The sequence below is a fragment of the Thermobia domestica genome, chromosome 6 (assembly GCF_964235325.1).
Source record: "Thermobia domestica chromosome 6, izTheDome1.hap1.1, whole genome shotgun sequence".
In the NCBI taxonomy this organism is placed as follows: domain Eukaryota; kingdom Metazoa; phylum Arthropoda; class Insecta; order Zygentoma; family Lepismatidae; genus Thermobia; species Thermobia domestica.
In genome coordinates, this window is record NC_137459.1 from 49216887 (window position 1) to 49242082 (window position 25196).

The 25196-nt window shown below is 35.6% G+C and overlaps 1 protein-coding gene across 17 annotated transcripts in view; it reads left to right on the plus strand.

The window, feature by feature from the left end:
- The window catches only part of RhoGAPp190 (Rho GTPase-activating protein 190), a 301937-nt gene that overhangs the window by 94321 nt on the left and 182420 nt on the right, over positions 1–25196 (plus strand). For all 17 annotated transcript variants that reach the window (XM_081761621.1, XM_081761611.1, XM_081761622.1 and 14 more), the window contains exons 2-3: positions 16511–16707; positions 22869–23259. In XM_081761621.1, coding sequence (XP_081617747.1) covers positions 23089–23259 — 171 coding nt within the window. In that variant the 5' untranslated portion in view covers positions 16511–16707; positions 22869–23088. The remainder of the gene's footprint in view (positions 1–16510; positions 16708–22868; positions 23260–25196) is intronic.

Here is a 25196-nt window from a genome sequence, read left to right on the forward strand (position 1 = left end):
AAGTCATTTCTCTGAGGAAAATGGAGAAGGGATACTTATCTGTTGGGAGTTTGTTTGGATAATTTTCTCAAAAATGAGTCAAGTTATTTTCTTCTTATTTCATAAATAAATATTTTATTAATAACCTGACAATATAGCGTCTCATTTTTCCTGAATATATATACGAGGGGTAGTTGATTCTTGAAAGAGTTTTTCGAACTATTTTCTCAAAAGCTACTCGGACGATTTTGTTTATATTTCATAAGTATTTCATTAATAAACCGGCAATATAGCATAAGTCATTTTCTTATTGAAAAATCTACAAGGGGTAGTTTAATTTTATTGGCGATATTTCTTTCAAAAATGGCAAAAATGTTCGAAAACCCCTTATAATTTTGTTCGTGTTTGACAACAAAATGTTTCATTAAGAACTACAGCACAACATGATTTGGTTTATTTAAGGAATTGAAGCGAGGAAGTTTAGTGCGGTGGCCCGTGCCTTTTATTCGATATCTGTGAGCTATGAAACCTGTAAATCCGTTGAAATCTCGAATTCTTTTTTTTTTCTTTCTTCATTATCACCATATTTCGTTCTCTCCTTTCGTCGCTCGAAAGTAAAAAATAATAAATGTGCAACAAAATAATGCTATTAAGTGTATACAAAGTGAAAATACACAGTTGAGTCACAAATCTTGAAATATTTCCACAATCTAACCAACAAGTGCGTGTATATTCCGTGATCGACCGTAAGAACAAGGTCAAACTGGCCAGAAAATAGTGTGGCAAGCGGACTATTTAACCGAAGACAAGCACTCTGTCAGTATCTTCAGTCAGATTCTAGTAGTAGTGATGATGAGTGCTCAACAATGTCTGATACGTGAACTCTTACTTTAGAGTTCGGATTCGATCATAACGTTGCGGCAGCAACCCAAAGCATTTGTCATGCGAAACGGTGCAATGAACCACAGTACAGTAACTCATTGGTTTCAGATATTTGATGCAGGTTGTAAGAATGTCGAAGGTTGTCGAAATGGCCAACGTCCGGCCGATCCAGGGTAACGGACTCTGAAATCATACGACACGGCATTGTGGAAAATACTTCCACCAGAGCACAATGATTGTCAAAACAACTCGGTATGTCCCAACCTACTGCACGGCATCACCTTCAGGAACTCGGGGAAACCATCAGGGATTGCCGCATGACTTGGTCCCCATCTCAGCCTCAGAGGAAATTGAGCGTGTGCTGATAAGTGCTACAAAATTCACGTGATGTGCGTTTCCTGAAACGGATTGTCATATGCGACAAAAAGTGGGCATTTTCCCGTTATCTGAATGTGCAGAAACAGTGGTTGAGCAAGGACAACTTTCAGAACCGATCGTTAAACAGGGCTGTTTAGAGCTTAAAGTCTTGCGTTTTGTGTGGTTGAAACTACAAGCTGGTAAGTAACTTCGAATTCTTTCATAACGGTCGTTCCATCAGTATCGACCTTTAATCCTAACAGTTGGTGCGTATATATACTGCATTATACCAAAAATATCCTGCATTAGTAAGCCGAAAGCGCACCCTGCTGCAACTGGATAATGCAAAACCACACTAGTCTCGAAAAACGCACTAAAAATGCAGAACTTGATTTCATCAAACTGATGCCACACCCAGCATATAGTCTAAACATTCTCCTCCGGATTATTACGTGTTTCGGTCCATGACTCACATCTTGAAATCACGATGCTTCACCAACTGGCAGGAGGTAGATTCGAAAAACTGGCACAAGATGGTAGCAGACAGTCCAACACAAGTGGCTATACTTTGAATGTAAACCTGGTTTCATAGTACTGTAATAAATATAGGTATGTTGTGTACTATAATATTGTAAGACTTGTGGCTCAGCCTTGTAAATTGAAAACAGCACTATATTATATAAACACAACAACAACAGAACTTTCGAGTGACGATAATGAAACAAACTAATGGTGGTAATGAGAAAGATCGAATTATAGAATTCAACGGATTTGCACGTTTCATAGACCCTGCATATCGAATAAAAGGTACTAGCCACCGCATTAAACTATCTCGCCCCAATTTCTTAAGCTAAATGTGTTATACTACTGTCATTATTGAAATATTTATTTATGTATTAAATACGAACAAGTTAATGTTTTCGGAATACCTCGTTCGAAGAAAACTTAGCCCCAGAACCAAACTACACTTTTGGAACATTTTTATTTTGATCAGAAGGGATTTACGCCATACATTGAGGTCATTAATGAATTATTTACTTATGAGTAGATACATGATTTTGTGGTAAATAAGAATTCGTAATTTTGTTATAAAAATGTGCGTAAAGCGGGATAAAATCGGTGAATAAAAATTCAATGTAAGAACACTACTTTCCCTTGCAATTACAATTAGTTACCTTTTATTTCACCTTAATCATCATGACATGAGCTCATACATGACAATATTAAACAGTACTTTAGTTTTAAAAAATAACACTAAGCATCTTTATTGAATAAAAGTATAGTTTAAAGAAAAAACGCACAGAGACAACTAATATATATAAAAAAATAACTTTAGTGTTGACAGTTTACTTATGCAAATAACACATAAGCATTGTTTCAATCTTTGTTGGTGTTAAATTTGTTCTTTTGTCGGTAAATATGTCATTGTAAGAAAAAAGAGCACACTCCATTTCAACATTCGAAGCTGATATGTACACTAGTTAGAGACACTTTACAGCGATTTCTGAATGCTCATCTAACATATCCTGCAACTCTCCTTCTACAATATCCACTTCACCATCAGATACCGTTTGGAGCTCATTTGTAACTGATTGTAAAATTTAAAAAATTCATGGTGGTCTATTTTCTCAAAAATGGGAATTTTCATCACATTGCTAGTAATTGCCAAATAATGGTAATGAATAGATCGTAAAAGCGTAGGAAAACTGTCATTTTTGCGTAAATTTCGTGGAATATCGAGACATGTTGCAAATTTTGCTAATTAGACAGAATTTCGCGTTTAATCGCAAGAGTTACATTGCCTAACAAATAGTAGAAAAATACATATTTTAAGTACACAATATTTTCATACAAAACTGATACATTTCGCGTTTTCGCGTGTCACCAAAAAATCGTGTCTTTACTTATGAGATATCAACAAAATCTGAAGAGTCATATTTTGATGCAACTGCTAGATAAAGGAAAGTAAACTTCCTTTGGCTATTATCGTATAACAAGTGATTTACTCAACATTAGAGGGTTATTAATGAAATAGGGCTGAGTAATTTGTAAGAAAATCATTAAAAAATAAACACATTCCAAAAGCAAAATTTTCCTCGTGGATTTGTTCAAACAGGGTTATTAATAAAGTGTCTGTGTGTGAAATATAAACAAAATCGGCTGAATAGTTTCTGATAAAATCGTTCGAAAAAATCTGCCCCCAAGAGTAAATTACCTCTTGTGGATTTGTTTAGGACAAATCAGTTACGCCACTTTGTCAGGTTATGAAACATTTCTTAATGGAATATGATTAAAATCGCCAGAATCGTTTTTGAAAAATTGTCCTAAGAAAACTCACCCCAAGAGTAAATTACCCATTGTGAATTTTTAAATGAGAAACAATTTACGCCACAGTGTAGAGTTATTAATATAATATATATTTATGAAACGTGAACAAGTGCCTTGTGCGTGGCTTTTCTCGGGAGCTCTCTCATGTTCTTCCACTTTTATCATTCTACCGTTATCATCCACCTCATATTCACTGTCTCCTTTAGCGATACGTGGGACGTTAAAGTTTAAAAAAGGAAATTGAACAAAATCGCAAGAATCGTCTTTGAGATAATCGTCCAGAAAGAACAAATCCCAAAGAGTAAAATACCCCTTCAGGATTTTTCCATTAAAAAAAAAAAAAAAAAAAAAAAAACATATTATAGGGTTGTTAATGAAACCTTGATTTATGAAATGGGAACACAGTCGTTGTAGTAGATAGAAGAAGGCAATCTATTAAATAGCATAAATGATGTTCGGTCGTTTGGAGGGGCTGATTGTGACACTGATCACTACCTGGTAGCAGCTATAATACGAGAGAGATTATCGTTGAATAAAGGTAATATTCAATGTCCGAAATCGGAGAGATTATATTTAAATTAGAAGAAAGTCAGGTAAGAGAGGAATACCAGATTGAAGTTTCGAATAGATTCTCGGCTTTAGAAGATTCGGAGTGCACTAGTGTTGAGGATACCTGGATTGAAATTAGAGATAGCATTAAAATTTCAGCAAAAGAAAAGTTGGGACACGTGGAAATACGTAGCAACAAACCATGGTTTGACCAGGAATGCATTAAACTAGCAGAGAAGAGAAAACAGGCAAAATTACGCTGGCTACAAAATCTGAATGAAATAACTACACAAAATTTCGCAGATATCAGGCGGAAACTTCCAAAACTTTTAAAACAAACAAACGCGATTTTTTAAAAGCTAAAATTAAGGAACTTGAAGATAATAGTAAAAATAAAAACATCCGGGACATGTATAAAGGGATCAGTGAATTTAAGAAAGGCTATCAACCTCGTGCTTATATATTAAAGAAATCTGATGGTACAGTTCTCACTGATACAGATAGCATCTTAAGTAGATGGAAAGATTTATTTGACGATTTGCTTAACCCGCAACCAAAAACTAGTGTGCGTGGAGAGAAGGAGATACACACCGCAGAACCGTATATTCCAACCAAATAGAAGTAGAAACCGCTATAAAGAAATTAAAGAAACACAAATCTCCAGGTGTAGATGAAATTCCGGCTGAGTTAATTTTAGCTGGAGGCGAAAAATTGTGGAACAAGATACACAAACTCATTCTCCTTATCTGGAACAAGGAATAATTGCCACAAGAGTGGAAAGAATCAATCATTGTTCCAATTCACAAGAAAGTCGACAAAACTGACTGTAATAATTATTAAGGCATTTCTCTTCTGTCAACATCCTATAAAATCCTTTCAAATATTCTATTAGCAAGATTGACCCCAAACGCAGATGAAATTATTGGAGATTATCAGTGCGGATTTAGACGAAATCGATCAGCTATCGACCAAATATTTACCATTTGCCAAATACTCGAAAAAAAAAGTGGGAATACAATACTCCGGTACATCAACTATTTATTCATTTTAGAAAGGCGTACGACTCGGTTAGGAGAGAAACATTATACAACGTTCTTGCAGAATTTGGAATACCGAGAAAGCTAATTAGATTAATTAATATATGATTAAATGAATCCCAAAGTAAAGTCCGGGTAGGAAAATTTTTGTCCACGAGCTTTCACGTCGAAAATGGCCTGAAACAAGGAGATACGTTGTCGCCATTATTATTTAACTTTGTTCTTGAATACGCTATAAGGAAAATCAAAGATAGCAACCAGGGCCTAGAGTTGAACGGTATTTACCAAGTTATGGCATATGCTGATGATGTAAATTTAATAGGGGATGATAGGAGAACAATAGAAAGAAATGCAGAGATCTTATTAAACGCTTGCAGGGACATGGGTGTAGAGGTAAATGCAGAGAAAACTAAATACATGGAAGTGCGTCGGGACCGTAATACGGCAAATTATGGATGCGTTAAAATATTAAATAATACTTTTGATAAAGTGGATAGTTTCAAATATATAGGGTCAATGTTAACATACGAAAATCATATTCACGAAGAAATTAAATGTCGACTGAAAGCAGGGAATTCGTGTTACTATTCGGTTCAAAATCCCTTGTTGTCGCGAATTCTGTCGAGGAATTTGAAGCTTAAAATATGCAAAACGATAATCATGCCTGTTGTTTTGTATGGTTACGAAACATGGTCGCTTAGTCTAAGGGAAGAACATAGACTGAAAGTATTTGAGAACAAGATCCTGAGACGAATATTCGGACCCAAGAGGAACGGAAATGGGGAATAACGGAAACTTCATAACGAACTACATAATTTATACGGTTTACCCAACATTGTTAAGGTCGTCAAGTCTAGGAGGCTTAGATGGGCAGGTCATGTAGCGAGAATGGAAGAAAGTAGAAACGCTTTCAAAGTCTTGACTCGAAGACCAATCGGAAGACGACCATTAGGAAGACCTAGGCGCAGATGGGAGGACAATATTAAGATGGATCTCGCAGAGATTGGAACACAAAGTAGAAACTGGATGCAGTTAGCTAAGGATAGAAGTCAGTGGAGAGCTTTTGTGAACGCGGCATTGAACCTCCGGGTTCCATAGGCCATAGAGTTAGTTAGTTAGAACACAGTCGTTGAGGTCGTTTTCGGGAGAATTGAACTTTTTATTTTTTCTTAAGTAAGCTACTCTTATCTTTCGGGATGGGAAGAAAATTGGACAAATGCTCGTAGAGATTCTTATAAATTCGTAAGTTTAAAGTTCGACTTCCATACATTGAAGATATGCCCTTTAGGTGAGTTAACATATTTATATCAGGACCGACGCACGAACTGATGGACAGACATCCACAAATAAGTTTTTCGGTATGTTGGGACCATAAATCGTGCAAATCCGTTGAAATCTCGAATTTCTTCTTTTTTCTTTTTCTTTCTTTTTCTTTTCCATTTTTTTTTTTTTTTTTTTTTTTTTACAATTACCATACTTTTTTCTCCCTTGTCGCTCGAAAGAGGAAAATTATTTTTCTATGTGTGTTTGTCCTGGTTTTATCTACGCTTGCTTAAAGGCCATACCATTCAAAGAATCTGAACCAAATTTTAAGCTTAAGATTTTCATAAAATCCTGCAAGGATTTTTTTTTTTTTTTAATTTCTTCCTCGTGCTTCGTCCTGCAAAAGTACAAGATAGATGTTCCGTCATGGAACACTTCTTGAGAAGGATAATATAAACTCTAGAAGTGACATGGATGGATATAACTTTAAGCATTGATTGATTTGGAGCTTAGCGTCCTATATGAGGTTTGAATCTACAGTTTAAGGTGGAACCCCAACCACCGTATGCGTCCAAAGTTTTCAAGTCTCTTTCATTGGGAATAGAATCCGGGACTTTGTGTACTAAAGACACGCGCTCTAGCCACTGAACCAGAGAGAAGTGTTCATAATAATAATAATAATAATCTGTGTAATTTTCCCTTATTACCTTATAAAGCTTTTACAATACAACTGTTCCGTTTGTTCATAAGACAGAATACAAAAAAATCATGTATGTATCTATATATTAAAATGCTAGGTTTGTATGCTTGTCTCTTTGAACACCACAAGTGCTAGAAACATGCCGTTTTCATTGATCGATTCCAAATTTTGTGTAGATAGTCCAGTTCAAAATTGAATATTTAAAATCGTGGCTGTTATTCTTTTATTACATTTTTTAAGGGGTACACTGGAAATGTTGAAATTTTAAAAAAAGTAAGTCATCATATCCTACGAATTATACATTCCAATACCACATAGTTATATACGGGGGTTTATATATCACTCCGGTATTTGTTTGCATGGTTAAATAATACTCAAAAAGGAAGAATAACCATTTCTTAACATGAATCTTTGTTGTTTGGAGTGTTTTGCTTAATGAACACCATATATCATTGACATTATAATTAATTGTGTATGTAATGTAATTTACTTACTACATACTGCATGCAAGAAGAAAGAAAACACTGGTCGTACATGAATTAGAAAGTCCATCCGGAACTAGGCTCAAATCTTGCGAACGGTGGGAGATATTGAAAAAAACGTCCCCTTTATGATACTCCTTGCCGACTTTTATCAAGACATCTTTCACTTGTGTCTGTAAAGGGACATGTACAGATATTGTGAGGAATGAAAAGGAGATTTATGCTCATATGCGAATGATGCGTTGTGTAGAGAGCGCAGGTTCAGCTAGTGTATATATTTAAAATGCTAGGTTTATGTTTGTTCCCAGTTCTTTCGACAATGAGATCTCGAAAACCACAAGTGCTAGAAACGTGCCGTTTTCGCTGGTCGATTTCAAATTTTGTGTGAATTGTCTAGTTCCCATTCAAATTTTCAAAAATCGTGTCGTTATCATTTTATTCATCATTTTCGGGGCCGTTTTGAGCCCCTAAGATTAACTTTGTAACAGGCCGAAACTATGGTGTTTGGCAACCAGTAGAGAAGTTACGTATGTCGGGTTGATGGATTTTGCAGGCGCTTTGATTAAATCTGAATGGCAAAACCTATTGCATGCTGTCAACTTCAAGGGCAGTGTCGTGCCGTGTTAGGGGAGAGGGGCGACGACTCCAAGTGCCGAAATAAGGGGGCGCAAAAATCGGGGGTACAAAGAAAAGAAAAGAATGAAAGAAAACGTGAGAGGAGAAATTATTTGAAATATTACAAGTATGTACTTAAATTTTCTTCTTGATTTAGGAAGTTGTCCTTTAATGGTCATCCATGTTAGGGAAATGCATGTGTACGTATACTGTATAAAATGTAAAGAAAAAAAGTAATAAGAAGTGCTCAAAAAAAGGAAGAGCAAGGTTTTTGTTTGAAATTTTCTTTACGTTTCGCGCCAACCATGGGGGCGCTTCGCGGCTGGTCTGTCGACCTTACTTAGTCATATGTAGGGGGCGCCGTCATATACTCTCGCCCCGGGCGCTGATTTTGCACTGTGCGGCGTTGTTCAAATGCCTCAAGAGACGCAATAATGCGTACTTGGACGAATATGAATTTATTAGAAAATATATTTCCACTTGATAGTGTTACTTCTACAAATTTGCTACAAACTCGCTCCAACATCTATACATAGCAATTCACTTCCTTTGTGAGTGTCCTATCCTTTACACGTGTGAGTAAGGATACATGCACAGTGGGAAGGAGATTCATAGTCATAACAGAACGATTCACTGATTAGACAGCGAAGGTTCAGCTAATCTATCTATCTGTTAAAATGCTACAATAACAATTAAATGCGACTGAGCTCCAACCTATAACTTTGGCTTTCAAATCTTTAATTAACGGTTTGTGTGATTTCACGTTTAACATAGATAAACATTTTGAGCATGTGTACATTAAATAATTTAGTTAACTAGATCTTTTTCATAAAGTTTATGTTTTAAAATTATTGTTCAAAGCCTTTGTATTTTAATAAGCCTTCTCTAAAATCAATGCACGTGAATCGTGCTTCCATCTTCCGAGTTCTTTTAAACCATATGTTGTGGAAATGTATATGTTTGTGGTCAATCCATTCGACAATGAGATCTCGGAAACTACATGGCTCTAGAAAGATGACGTTTTCACTGATCGATTGTAAATTTTGCGTAGGTTGTCCAGTTCTAATTGGATATTTTAAAAAACATGGCCATTATTTCTTTATTACATTTTAGAAGTACACTGGAAGCGTTGAATTAAAAAAAAAGAACTAAAGCAGCATATCCTACACATTATACATTCCAACACTACACTGTTGTATGGGTTGCATGTGCCTCAGGCGTTCGTTTCATGGCCAAATAATAATGAAAAAGGAAGGATAACCATTTCTCGAGTCTAAGATGAATCTTTATTTTTGGAGTGTTTTGCCCAATGAACACCATATATAACTGCCATTATAATTAATTGTGTATGTAATTTATTTGCTTATTACATACTGCATGCAAGAAGAAAGAAAACACTGGCCATGCACTAATTAGAAACTCAAACCGGAAGTAGGCTCAAATCTTGCAAACGGTGCGAGATATTGAGAAAAAAATAATCGATAAAATCTCCCCTTTATGATACACCTTGCGGATTTAAAATCAAGACGTCTTTCACTTGTATCTGTAAAGGGACATGTACAGATGTTGTGAGGAATGAGAAGGATATTTATGCTCATATGCGAATGATGCGCTGTGTAGAGAGCGCAGGTTCAGCTAGTGTATATATTAAAATGTTAGGTTTATATGTTTGTCCCTAATCCTTTTTACAATGAGATCTCGAAAACTACACGTGCTAGAAACGTGCCGTTTTCGCTGGTCGAGTCAAAATTTTGTGTAGATTGTGCAGTTCTCATTCAAATTTTCAAGAAAACATGTTGTTTTCGTTTTATTCAATATTTTGGGGCCGTTTTGAGCCCATAAGATTAACATGGTTGCAGACCGAAACTACGGTGTTTGACAACCAGTAGAGAAGTTACGTATGGCAGGTTGAATAAAATTGCAGGCACTTTGCTTAAATCTGAATGGGAAAACTTATTGCATGCTGGCAACTTCAAAGGTCTCAAGAGACACAGTGAGGCGTACTCGGACGGATATGGAATTATTAGAAAAAAATTCCACTTGATATCGTGTTATTTCTACAAATTTGTTATAACTCACTGCAACATTTTTACATAGCAGTTCACTTCCTTTGTGAATTTCCTTTCCTTTACTTGTGTGAGTAAGGAAACATGCACAGTGGGAAGGAGATTTATGGTCAAAACAGAACGATCCGCTGATTAGACAGCGCAGGTTCAGTTAGTGTAATAATTAAAAATATTAAACGGAAATCGTGTGGAAGTATTATGATGTGAAGGCTTCTGGTTCCTAAGTTTTGCAAAATGGAAATTCTAAATCAATTCATTAGGCATAATAAAAACGTAATAGTTACTGTTTAAATAGCAGTTCAAGACCAATCTTGGACGAAAAGAGAAAGTAAAATGAAATTTAAAATGACTTATTTATTTGCTAACTGAAATGTCCGTTTTTCACATGGGAAGAATAGATTTATGGGCAATATTTGAACTCCCTTCCCTTTAGAATATTTATTTGAACGGAAGTGTAATGATAACAATACAGAAGATACTCTACTTTTTGCCACGTTGAAACACCCTACCCTCACAAAATACGCCTTTAATCAAATTGATACGATTAAAAGAACCCACCTTGAAGTGAGTACTAAGTCTTCCAAAAGGCACTTCAAACGGATCACACATTTTCCCGACCCCGAAAACTATGAATTCGACAAAAATCTCAGTCATTTTTGACATTTTTCACTATCCCCCACCCACTGCCGATGGGGATGAAATTGGACTTCAGTGGCATTGCGAACATCACTACTCATTTCAGTGACGCCAAAAACTATGGATTGCACACTATTATTACTCGTTTTACATTATTTTTCAAGTCTCTCCTTCCATCTGTCACTGATTGGGGTGTCTTACTTCCACAGTATTTCTTCCAGATTGAAAGCCATGTCTGCCAAATTTGATTAAATTTGCTTCAGACGTTCCGGATTTACGCTGGAATATACATTCATGTGCATACATACACCTAATATAAATAAAGAGTTTGTTTGTGTGTTTGTTTGTCTGTCTGTCTCTGTCTCTGTGTGGCCTGGGGACCAGACGAGTGGACCGATAATTACCAAATTTTGGTCATGAATACCTTGGTCCAGGCCCCAGACCAAGACGAAGCGTTTTTGTTTAATTCGAACCAGGGGGTCTCAGGGGGCATTTACCGGGACATGTAAAATAAGTAAAAAATGACCGAAATTAGTGTTGGGTTCATGGTATTCGCGATCGCTGAGATCAATGGTGAAACGCCGATCGCATTCACTTTATTCGGCTGCGGACCGAGGGTGACCGTGACGGGTATACCGAGACGTGTAAAAATAATCCAAAATGACTGATATTAGTGTCAAATCCATAGTTTTCGCGGTCGCTGAGATCAGTGGTGATTCACTCATAGGCGTTGACTTCCAAATACAACCCCCATTGGCTTTGGGCCAGAGGCGTTTTTTTTTTTTTTTTTTTTTTTTTTTTTTTAAATTCGAACCATGGGGTCTCAGGGAACGTTTACCAGGAATATGTAAAAGTAGTAGAAAATGACCGTTATTTTCTTCAATTTGTTTACATAGATATTTTATGTGACTCATGCGAAGGATGGGTATATTCAGCTAGTATAATATTATGTATGTATATGAATGTACGAAGAACGCCTTCGACGTTGTCCCTGCAAATTTCCAATCCAGCTAACATGCCCGTTCATGCCTCAACTTGGGATTAAGTGTTACCACACTTGTGATCTAATAGCTTGACGAACCCAAACTATAAATTCGACACTAATGTCAGTTTTTGATACATTATATTTTTCACCCCTTCACACTCCTATGCCGATGAGGCCTGTATTTGGACTTCAACGCTTTCGCGAGTGTAATTATTAATCTCAGCTACATCGAGAACTATGGATTCGACAGTACTGTCAGTCTTTTTCGATTATTTTTACATGTCAACCCCTTCCCACCACCCGAGGAATACTAATGGGGGTAAACGTACACTTAAATCGAATAGGGGGTGTAGACAATCAACTTGATCGTAGAAGTGTCACCATTGATCTCAGTGACCGTGAAAACTATGGATTCGATACTAATATTGGTCGTTTTTGATTATTTTTTCATGTCACTATTTCTCCCTAGGTGTACTAATGGAGGCCGAACTTGGATTTAAACGGCATCGTTAGTGTCGATATTCGTCTTAGCGACCACAAAAACTATGGACTATACAGTAATATCGATCGTTTTTGATCATTTTGTGTTATCCCTTCAACTCCCTAGGTGTGTTAGGGGGGTGTTACCCCACTGGAGACTGAACTTGAACATGAAGGTCATGGAAACTGCCACCAATCAGCTTAGGAATTCCGAAAAATATGAATTAGGCACTAGTAATATCGGTCATTCTCTCTAATTTTTACGTCACAATCCCCCTCACCCGTCCGGGTGCTAATGGGCGCTGAACTTAAATGGCATCTAGAGTGTCACTGTTCATGTATGCGACCCCGAAAACTATGGTTTCGACACGAATATCGGTCGTTTATTGCCATTTTTATGTCTGTCCCTCCCACTCCATCCTGAGGGTGTTAAGAGGATCTTATCCACACTGGGGGCTGAAGTTGGAATAAACGGCTTCAGGATTGCCACCAATTAACTTAGCGACTCTGAAAACTAATGATTCAATATTAATATCGGTCATTTTCAATTATTTTTGTATCACTATTTCCCTTCTCAAGAGTACTAATGGGACTTGAATTTAGATTTAAACGGCGTCTAAAGTGTTCATCTCAGTGACCTCAAAAACTGCAAATTCGACTCTAATATCGGCTGTTGTTGATAATTTTGGTCACCCCTCGTACTCCCCCTAGATGTGCTGGGAGTCTTATTCTCACTGGGGCCTTAACTTGGAATTAAAGGGCATTGGAACTGTCACCATTAGCTTATAGACCCCGGAAACTATGGATTCGACACTAATATCAGTCATTTCCGATCATTTTTCCACGTTTCCCCCTAGGTGTCCTAGGAAATCTTACCCCGACAGTACTCTTTTTCGGCTCGTAAGTAATGCGTATACCAAGTTTGGTTAAAATTGCTCCAGACGTTCCAGAGATATGCTGGAACATACGTACATACACGCACACATCTATTTACACATATAAAGATTTATTTATTACGGTTATGCGTCTTTCAGTTGCTGGTTCTCAAGTTAAGTTATAAATGTTCAAGTTGGGTTTCACTCTCGAACCCTAGATTATATAGACTTTAGCTAAACGTTCTTCACGTGCGGTTCTCGCTCTTGTCCTTAATTGGATAACTGCTGTTATATAATAACAAGCGTAATTTGGTTTAAAAAAAAAAAAGATTGAAGGACGACTTTGTGACGTCCTTTAATTATTTTTTCTCACAATTTCACATGTAGTATGAGGTAGTAAATACTATCTCATGCTACCTCTAAATAGTATCTCAAATGCCTTAATGTTCCACATGACCTGATGCTAAAGGAAACCGATAAGAATGTAAATGAATAATGGTAAAAGAATTAATCGATTGTTATTTTCTCTCTTTTTGAGTACTAAACCTAAATGTGACGTCGATGTACTTTTTAATTTTGGATCCGAATCTTGCATATTCTTACCGAGAATTAAATCTGAGTTTCTCGCTCTAAAGGTGTGAACGCTACTATTTAGTAGGGGCCGCGGTGACTCAGTTGTAGGGCGTTCACCTGCGGTGCATGGGATCCTTGGTTCGATCCCCGCTCGCGCGAAGTGAACTTTGTGGTAGAAAAACACCGTGTGCATGGGTTTTCTCGGGGTTCTCCCGTTTCCTCTACTTTCTTCTTCATTCCACCATTTCATTCATTTCTCATCATCACCGTCTCCTTTAGCCTAACTCGCATAACCGTGGATCGTAAAAGTTAAAGATTTAATTTGCTTCTAGTTACATATAGAGACAGAAAGAAGGAATTGGTGGAGTAGTGGTAAAGTGGTGGAAAATCCAAAAAATCTTGCGGACACATTATTTTTCCCTTCAGATTTACATGAGTGACTAACCGCCGTCGGTGCTGGAGACGCAGTTTCGGTTCCGAGTAGGGTTTCTTGTGGCTCAGATCCTACGTTAAGCTGTAGGTTCACGTTTCATTTTAGCCTTGGAGCTGAAAAAGACGCTACACTTCAAATAAGTCAACTAATTAATGTGGTCGTGGATCGGTTTCTGGGTAGGTGTCAAGTAATTCGACAAAAAGCCTTTATTGAGGATTATATAACTAGAACAAGTAAGAAAAACATGCACTTCACACATTTTTTAAAACGAAACAAAGCATAATCAAGCCTGTAATAATAACGCTTAATGTAGCTTCTTTGGTTATTAAAGTTTTTTTTTTTTTTGAAAATTCCGTAGATGCACTTAGCATACTAATTATTTTGTTACAATCTTTTGTTATTTATTTTAAATAAAATGTTGTAAACGAGAAATCTGCCCTTTAAGTATCCGTGGAAACCTTCGGAAGTGAACTCTCAATGCATAGCTCGGAGAATGAGAAACAAACGTGTGTAGGTTATTAACCGCACATACAGTATGTTCTTTTTTCTCTCTTGTGCTTGCTGAAATCATTCACTGAAGAATGTAATCTGCAACTAGGCTCGTTGCTGGAATGCTTCCAACTCAATACATACAAAGTGATACAAATTTAATGACTAAATAATAAAAAAAAAATAAAAAAACCAAATTCTTTAGAAAGAGTAAGAGAATTTAATAGAATGCTAACTTGTAACTGACTTGAATGTCAATAAAAATATTAAAGTGTTTTCATCGACCAGAATAGTATTAACCAGCCTGCTCACTCTTATTAATGAGAGATCCCAAGTTCAATGTCCGAGATTTCATTAACATCATTAAAAATTTGGCTAATGTTATTTTTTTAAACATTACATTAACATGCAGAAGTTCCCGCTTTTCACACGGTGACACACTTATATTAATGGAAAATAGGCTCATTGATGCATTCAAATTTATTCAAATTCAAACTGCTCAGAAATCGCACCTAAATTACCTTTTCTTTCCTTCACGAAAATTACACTCGAAAATTTTACAAATATAGTCTGGCAAAATCATTATGTCCCTCCGAGAAGTACTCTTTTTTTTTTAATTAACACGTGACAAATTTTGAAACGAAATGAAATCTTTAAGTTTAACGTCCACAATTATGCCCTTTAGGCTAAGGAAGATGGGCGATTAAGGCACGCGAATGACGATGTAAGAATTAGTGAAATGAGAATGTGGAGAAACGGGAATACCCGAGAAATGCCACGGACACAATGTTGTGGTGGAGAGCAGGAGAGTGATGAATAGCTTTTCTCAAAGTCGATAGATTTAAATTGTTTTCTTCTATTCACAAACCAGAGATGAACCTCATTTATGGAAATTGTTAGCCCTCAGAAATGAGAGCTCCCCAGTGGCTCTGTGATTAGCGTACGTGTCTTCCGTGTGGGAGAGTCGTATTCGATTCCTGATGATTGTTGCAGCCGAGTTCGTTAATGGAGTCAATCCGTTAACATATTAACGGGTAACGATGACTTGAACGATGGCTATCAATATTCTGTTTAAAGTCTAACATTTCCTAGCTTCTATGCAACCTGCACAGTAGCAAAGAAAGTGTGGTTGCCTATAGTAAAGGATATGCAGCTTTTCCTACTTTAATTATCTCGGCTGAGTTCGTTAATGGAGTTAATTCGGTAATATATTTATGGGTAACTGTGACATTAATGGTGACCATTCATATTCCATACATGGAAACATGTGCTGAGGTTAGATTTGCTTGTAGGTTGGAAGATGAACTATTTTTGAGGTTAATGTTTCTTTGGTTAATCCTTAAAAAAATACTGAAGAGGTTAGAACCTCACATACTTGGGATATGAGAGGATATGTAACAATGACCGTTTCAATTACCAGCACAGATTAATTCATAAATCTAAGTTCCGCGTGATCCTCTTTACTTCCTATACCAGAGTTTATCATTTCCCCAGTATTAGGAGAAGAAATTTGTAGGTTCACTTTTTTCAGTAGTAATAAAATAAGGTTAGGGAAACAATAATGGCTTCGGCACAATATGATCACATTCCCCGCATATTTGAAGAATACATTATTTTCCTTTGGAAATTAGCATACTTTTTAGCTCTAATATTCACCTGTTTTTTTTTGAAGAGTATTTACCTCATTTCAAAATATGTTTGCCTAGAGATTACAACTACTAATTAATATATTCAGTTGTCACCTACCTTAGTTATTAATGCAATTCTCTTATTTATTTTAGGTGGAGCTGGTATGATTTCCTCATGTGACACTCAGTGTGCGTATTAGAATGTTGTGGACAAGCAATGTTGAACAGTTTCATTTACATCGGCTAAGTCGACTCTCAATCACCTACGGTCATAACCATTGGCAGCTTATAGAAAAAAGGAACGTTGGCGACAGCCGATGTAACAGTTGCAAGGCATAAGAGTAATTGATGTAAGTTTTTATATGCATTATTAGACAGTTAATATCCTTTGTAGCTAAAGGTTTCGCGTGCCTAGGCACGGGTAATTCCAAACTTTGATCCCATATGAAGGCACAAAATGTTCTGTATTTACATTGAGACGTCGTTGAGACATTTTCGGAGCTGCTTGAGTCTAGGAATTATGAACTAGATGGCATTCATTGGAGGTCGATGCGTCAGTACCGAGCACGAGCATCAACCATTTCAATATGGAACATCTAACTATGTAAACTGTTAACACCACAGATAATAATAATGATAATAATAATAATAATAATAATAATAATAATAATAATAATAATAATAATAATAATATTTTTTATTGCATACTGGAAATTACAGACAGAACTGCCACAATTTCAATTTCCATACAAATAACATTCAAATAACAAAAATAAACATAATACATTATAAAATACAAATGATACATGCACAGAAAAGGAAAAAATCATGCATAAAATAAACATGCTGTTATAAAAGAAAATAATACTCTCAGCTGATAATAAAATGATCATATGTCTTTGTATATTACTAAAATTTTGATCAAAAATGTCAATAACTGGCAAAATCATTGGCTACTGATAAAATTTTATACAAAGAAACATCATTGAGAAACTGAATGTGTTTAAATATTTTCGGATTTCTTATATGATAACTGGTTGTATACAGAGTTATTATTGATAACAAATTCAAATTACCATGAAGAATTGAATGTAGCACTTTAAGATCCAAAATAATCCTTCTTTCAGACAACCTTAACATACCTAAGGACATCCTAACTTCATCCAAAGACATATCCTCATAACACTTAAATTTCCAGCGTAACCAAGCAAGAAAAAGATTTTGAATTGTCTCTAGAGTAGTAGATATATAATCTGTATTTTTATTCCATATGATTGAACAATATTCAAGATGATTTCTAACATTGGAATAATAAAGAATAAGGCATGTTTTAACAGGCTTAAAATCTTTGGACATCCATTTAAGAATTCCAAGATTCCTTCTCGCTTTGGAAGTTATATTCTCAAGATGTTTGAAAAGCAATTTGCTGTCAAAAATAATACCTAAATCTTTAATAGTATCTACAATTCTAATTGTAGTATCATTTATGTTATAAATGAAAAAAGTTGGATTTGTTTTATTCGTAATATTCATTGAAAAGATTTTGTTACAATTTAAAGGTAGTACATTGTTTTGAGATCAACGTAGTATTTAATTAATATAATTTTGGAGCACCAAACAATCATCCAAATTTACAATAGTTTTGTAGATTTTGAGGTCATCTGCATACATCAAACATTTACAATCCAAATTTTCAGTTATATCATTAATAAACATAAGGAATAGAAGTGGTCCGAGATTTGATCCTTGCGGAACACCAGAGTATATGTTATATACGTCTGAAAGACTACCCTTATACCTAACCACAAACTTTCTTCGGGACAAGAATGATACTAACCAAGTAATAAATACAATGGAGAGATCATAATGTTTCAATTTGTAAATTAAGATGTCATGTGATAACTTATCAAAGGCTTTAGAGAAGTCGAAATAAATTACATCGATTTGACCATTACTTTTAAAGATAGGAAGAGTATCAGCTATAAAACATGTTAAGTTAGTTGTAGTTGACATATTTTTCATACAGCCATGTTGATAGATCGTAATATTGGGATAAACATGATTATAAAAATAATTATATATTAACTTATCAAAAATCTTGGGTATGATACTCAACAGAGAAATAGGTCTATAGTCGGATAAATTTTTCCCATTAGTCTTGGGGATAAGAACAACAGCGACCATCTTCCAATGTTCAGGATAAACAGAAGTAAGTAAACTCCAGTTGAACAAAGATGTTAAGACAGGCGTAATGATGGACACAATGCCCTTCAGTATAAAAGCTGGTATACCGTCTAAGCCAGAAGAAGATTTGGCATTAAGATTGTTTATAACCTTAGTTACTTGCTCAATTGTAATAATAGGATAAAAGGAATCATTACCGCCAAGTCCGATAAGTTAATATTATGTAAAGAAGGACGCCTTTGATATATAGTCTCAAATAATTGAGCCCATGACTTAGCTAAAGTTTTAGGATTAGGCACATACACATCATCAACCGTAAGTCCAGTGGCTTGGTTTATTTGGTGTTTGTTTTTATTAACAAACTTCCAAAACTTTTGAGGTGAATTACTTAATGCATTCTCCATATTATATATATAACCAAGCTTGTATATACTTAACCTTTCTTTAAATTTGTTTCCGTATGTAAGCTAAAACATTATAATATTCATTTGAACCAGTAAGTTTAAATCTCTTATGAGCGTTTTCTTTCGCTTTAATTAATGAGATCAGATTCCTAGAGTTCCAGGAAGGATATTTTTTAGATTTAGATCTATTTAGAGGTATGTTATTACTCATACTGGATTTTATTTAATTTTCTACAGCAATAACAGCAGTATTAAAGTCTGGATTCAACAGAATATTAGTCCAGTCAGCTTCAAGAAGTTGTTGATAATGGGCTAAATAATCGCCCTTATGATAAGCATAATGAAAAGGATTACCAACTAACGGAGTATTGAAATAAAAAGGAAACGTAATTTCAATAGGATAATGAAAGCTATCAGGCACCACAATCGGTTGGACATTCTTGGAAGCACATAAATTAAAATTAGATATTATCAAATCTAAGTCAGATACATTATAATCAACATTGAGATTGAGATCACCCAGAAATGTAAATAAAATTTTATCTTTACATTTAGCATAATAATGAATACCTGTTAAAAATTGTTTCTTAGCCCAATCCATTTTAGGTACATTATAATCACCAACCATTAAAATGTCATAATGTAGAATATCTATTTTATTAGAAAAGGCCTAAAAAAATTCACTAAATACACTCAATTGCAAATTAGGATGGAAATACACACAAAACAATAAAAGATTTTTTTTTCAATTTTCCTTGAAAATTCTAAACAAACACTTTCCTCAAAAAATTCAAAATCAATTCGTCTCACTACTTTAACGCTTTTCTTCACAGCACAGAGAACACCACCACCTCTTTCCGATTCATAGTGTCTATCAGATCTAAAGCAAGAGTAAGTGTCGGGAAAATAATCATCATTAATGTAAGTGTTACTTAACCAAGTCTCAGTGACAGCAACATCATCATATTTGCAGTCTGCCACAGAACTATAAAACTGTTTATTTTTAGTTCGTAATCCACGTACATTTTGGTACCATAACTCAACGTTCTCCATGATGAGTCTTTATGTTTTCATTCATTTCTTCCATATTATTTGTAACATTTAATTTCTTTAGTTTACCATAGAACGGACCAACCAAAATACCCTTAGGTCAAATTTCAGGATCACTTATAACATTATAATCAAACTCAGGGACCTCAATATGAAATGGGGAATAAGAGTCATGTTTGGTTTTGAGTTTAGTATATAATAATAATGATCTTCCACCGGGAATCTAATCCAAACCTCCCGCACCATAGTTGCGAACGCAAGCTATTGAACTATTATTATTATTATTATTATTATTATTATTATTATTATTATTATTATTATTATTATTATTATTATTATTATTATTATTAGGTAGTCTAAAATATATTGAGCCTTTCCCGTTCTTTATGGTGTTTGTGTCCTGAATCTCATAGTATATGAACCGCAACCGATCAGACAAAACGCCATTTGACAGGTGACAGTTAAAGCTAGTAGACGTGAAAAAAGTGTTGGAATTCTTAGAATCACACGCACAAATGTGAAGAACCGTGAAGAAACTTGTGATGTTTATGGGCAAGATACGTTATCAACAGCAGCATCTAAAAGATGATTCATTCCTTTCGTTTTGGAAATTTCGATATCAAAGATGCTCGTTGCAGTGGCTGAGCAATCACAGAAAAAGGAATGATATTCTGGCAAAAGTTGGACAAGACTGGTATGTAAGCAGTAACCTAAACATCCATCATCAAAACAGTACTAAACCATTTAGAGAAAGTTGGTTATAAGAAGCTCGACGTTTGGCTGTCACATGATCTTGATCAAAAAGATTTACTCAATCGAATTTCTATCTTTAAATTTCTATTCAAACGTAATGAACTGAAGCTATTTCTGAAGTGATTGATCACGAGTGATGAAAAGTGAATAACCTACAAAAACAATGTGTGAAAAAGATGACGGTTGAAGCGAGGAGAAATTCCACAGTCTGTGGCAAAGCTCACACTGGAGCCCGGGAAGGTTATGCTGTCCGTTTGGTAGGATTGGAAGGGCATCATACATTATGAGCTGTTGAGCGATAGACTCCAACGTTTAATTTCGACAGTTCGCACGAGTGCACCTATCAATTCAAAAGAAACGGGTGGAAGTGTTCCGACAGAAAAGGTGTTATATACCACGCTAACAACGTTAGATTGCATAAATTTGTAACAATTCGTCAAAAATTGAGAGAACCTTGCTGGGACATTTTAATGCATTCACTGTATAGCCGGGACTTTGCACCGTCAGATTCCTTTATTTTGGTCTGGTTCGATCCCAGCTCGCGACTCTTTTGTCATGTAATTGACGATTATTTAAAGCAGTAAAAAGCGTATTTCGTAAGTAACTTGGCAACTAATTAACAAATTTGAGTTTTGTTTTCTTTGACGTATAAGAAAGTTAATTTTTTGTAACTCTCTGTAAGCTAAACTCTTCCTTCCGAATGTATTAATAAAACATTAGGAGCGGGAGGATATTCAATTCAGTTTTAGTGGCGACTGTACACTTTATTCAATAAATAAACTCTCACCTTTATTTCAGAAGACCTGTACAATTATACGTAAAAGTATCGGTTTTGTAGGAGCAAGTAAACGTAACTACCATGTGTACGAACTTGAGCTTTTATCTGTCTCAGCAATTATATCCAAACTTCTATCACAGACATGAATTTTAAGAGAGAAAATGTGAAAAACTTAATGCCTTTATCTTTCCACGTACAATGCGTACAGTAGTTACAAATCTTTGTGTTAGGGGTATTATTATCTTTGGGTAGTTCACCCTGCAGTGGTCGGCAGTTTGTCAGCTGTTGTTTCAGTGTCTTGTTTCCTCTGTTTTGAGCATTTGTGTATTACAGTGCGAGAGCCGATTGTTATAGCGATTGTAAGAGTAAACATACAACTCTTACTCTTGAAGATAAGCTAGACATTCTAAAGCTTTTAGATAACGGTGAAAGTGTGACTAAATTGGCCACAAAGTTAAATGATCGCAAAGCTACAATTTGTGACAGGAGTAAAAACCGTGCAAAGCTTGAACAATATTGTGTTGTTTCTTCAGGCCAGACTCTTGGAAACAGACACACAGCGAAGCAATCCCTGTACGGTAAAGACAATAATTGAGTTCATGTCTTGTAACAAGTAATACTAGTACAGTACTATGGTATATACTAGTACAATACTAGTACTGTACACTACCGGTATGTACGTTCAGTTTTATGTCACAGTATTGTACTTACTGTACTACATTACTGTATTTTACTCATACTAAACCTGTAAGTTTCAATATTACAGTACGTAGTGTATCCTATTTCAAATTTTGTGTAATTGTTATAATGTGGGTTAAGGGTGATACAGGTATTAAAGAAAAAAAACTGCATTTAACGAAAGTTTACTTTGTTTTCTACGAAACCATGCACGCATTTTCATCCTTTTAGTTATTAATTTCCTAAAACTGCGTATTTTCGCCACAATAAATAAATAAATAAATAAATAAATAAACAAAATAAAATCTTCCTCCCGAACGTGTTCATATTAACCGGATGTTCAGATTAAATATGTTCGGATTACCGGGACTCCACTATACCTGGCCACTCACCTATGTTTAGAAGGCCGCATTCTCGTAATAGTATAAAAAAATATGGCTTGAATTAAGTCTCAATATTAGCTGGAGAATATTCACATTTGCCCGATTTAATAATATTAATGGATTTGAATACAGTACTTTTCAAGGAGAGATGGGTAGACAGGTATATGTATATACTCTCTTATTTTTTGCTAAATTGTTTCGAAAATATTTGTGTACTAAGGTAATCATATAATGCATGCTGTTTGAATTTTTTAGAGATTTTATTTTTCTTGTGCTTTCAGGTTAGAAGATGCGCACAATACTAGCAATAGTTTACAAGGGCTATGAATAAGGATTTCGTCGCAGTGTTACAAGTGAGCAAGTAGAACAACATAATTATGTCATGTTTTAATATATTGTGTCTTCCAAATCGGGCTGAAGTTCTAATGAATCAGGACTGGCTAGACGTCGTAAGTCGGTGAACCGCAGGACATCCTGTTGTAGGTGGGAAGAAGAAACAGCATGGCCAGAAAGAGTGAGGCCATGCGCACATTTAATGTGGCTGTGGTTGGACTCTCAGGCACGGAGAAGGAGAAAGGACAGGCTGGCGTTGGAAAGTCTTGCCTTTGCAACAGGTTTATTAGATCCCTTGCAGACGACTACAATGTGGACCACATCTCAGTCCTTAGTCAGGTATAGTTCTGTTCACGTGTATATGATTTTACTTATGATAAATTGCCTTCTTAATAAAAGCTAAACTTTGTAAACGGTTTTTACACACTGCTAATGATCCAGTGTCTTAAATTTTGGAGGCATGCATATCTCCAGTGATAAACGAAGATGCTATTTATCAGTTTTGGCAATGGTTCTATGTTGGTATATGAACATTGAATTTTGTAGTTGCACATTCAGAATGTATTCACAAACGATTGTTAGGCAAACTAATTGTTGAAACAAACATGCAATTACACAAATATTAACTCTCAAATCTAAATTATGGTTACAACCCTTGCCCTGTTTTGAAATTATTAAATTAAAACGATACAGTTTTTAAAGATCACAATAGTTTTAAATCGGTATGTTCCTTCTTGCATGCTATCGACATCTATTAACGTCATATGGACAAGCGATAGCGTAGGTAGCGACATATGTTAGTATGAATGTTTACTATCAGAAATGAATGTGACACACTAAAATATTTCTTGGTTATGAATAAAATAGTTCTGATCTCCAACACAAGATGCCACTATTAGTTTAGCGTCAATAGTCTTCTTGTGGTTGACGGGTCTTTTTTTTGTCATAGATAAAGGGTTCTCCCCATTCGAGAAAGGACCAGATTGCAATGAGGAGCTAAGGCTTAATCTTTTCCTGACTTCTTCACCTAATAGAATGTGATGTACTCATCAACTCTGGCCGCTTTTTTCTCCAGATTTCTCCCGTACCCATTTTTATAGAGGGTTGGCAAACCCATATGTGGGTTGGGAACGAAGATAGAAGAGACAATAAAATAAAATCCTGCACTCACCGGGATGCAACCTGAGCCGCCCTGTTTGTAGGTAACGCCTTATCAGGCTCTTTTTCTGTCATCGGTTTAAAGTGAAAACGTGTAAAATAAAGTATACAAATTCAGACCAATTTTCAAGGCGAATGATTATGAAAGAATTGGTTTAAGGAGAATGCGAGAGGAAATCCAGAACGATGTTATTCAACACAAACTCACATGGTTTAAGATCGAATTAGGAACCTTTGCAACAGAGATGAGTGTTGTAGTACTGAACCACCGTGACCCCAGCAATAAAGTAGGGAGACAATATGTTTCTGATACATAATTTAACTCCATATAGGCCTACTCCGGTGACGGAAGACTAAAATTTAGGTGAACTTTGCATTGTGATCTACGCGTTTTTTTTTTTTTTTTTTTTTTTTTCATTTTCATACTAGTGAGACCATCCTAAGTGGGAATCCGACGGGTGATATCTTGTCACCCTTGGGCAATCCAAAATGGCGGCTACACGCTAAACGTAGTTTCGGTTTTAAACGTGTTTTTATCTCCTAAATTCGATCGTAGAAAATTCGATAGTAAGGGAAATGCAACTGCATAGTAACATATTAAGCTTGTATTATCATACTAACATTGTATAATATTCATTTAGACATGTAGTGGGTCAGACAAAACAATTTTCGAGATAAATACCATGAATTGATCAACCAGCTTCTTACCTCCGTAATAGACACGCTGTGCGTCGAAGTGAACGTTATGCCAAGTATGAATTCTTTATTTAAACTTTTGTTTTTCTGATAGTACGACGTGTCTGAACGAACAGTATAAACGGGTAGTAGCAAGACAGACTAAACCAATTACCAGTTTTTACGAAATCAATTTTTTTATACGAAATTAATGATAATGGTGTGAATTTTCATGTGACCTGCTAATTAGGATGTTAACAGGGTAGCTTGTCTACTTTGTTAGGCGAAATTCACACCATTACCACTAATTTCGTACATAGAGCTCAATTTAAAAATTGGGTCACGGTGGCTCAGTGATAGAGCGTTCACCTCTGTTGCGGGTCCTTGGTTTGATCCCAGCTCGCGCCAAATGAACTTTGTGGTAAACAAACACCGTATGCATG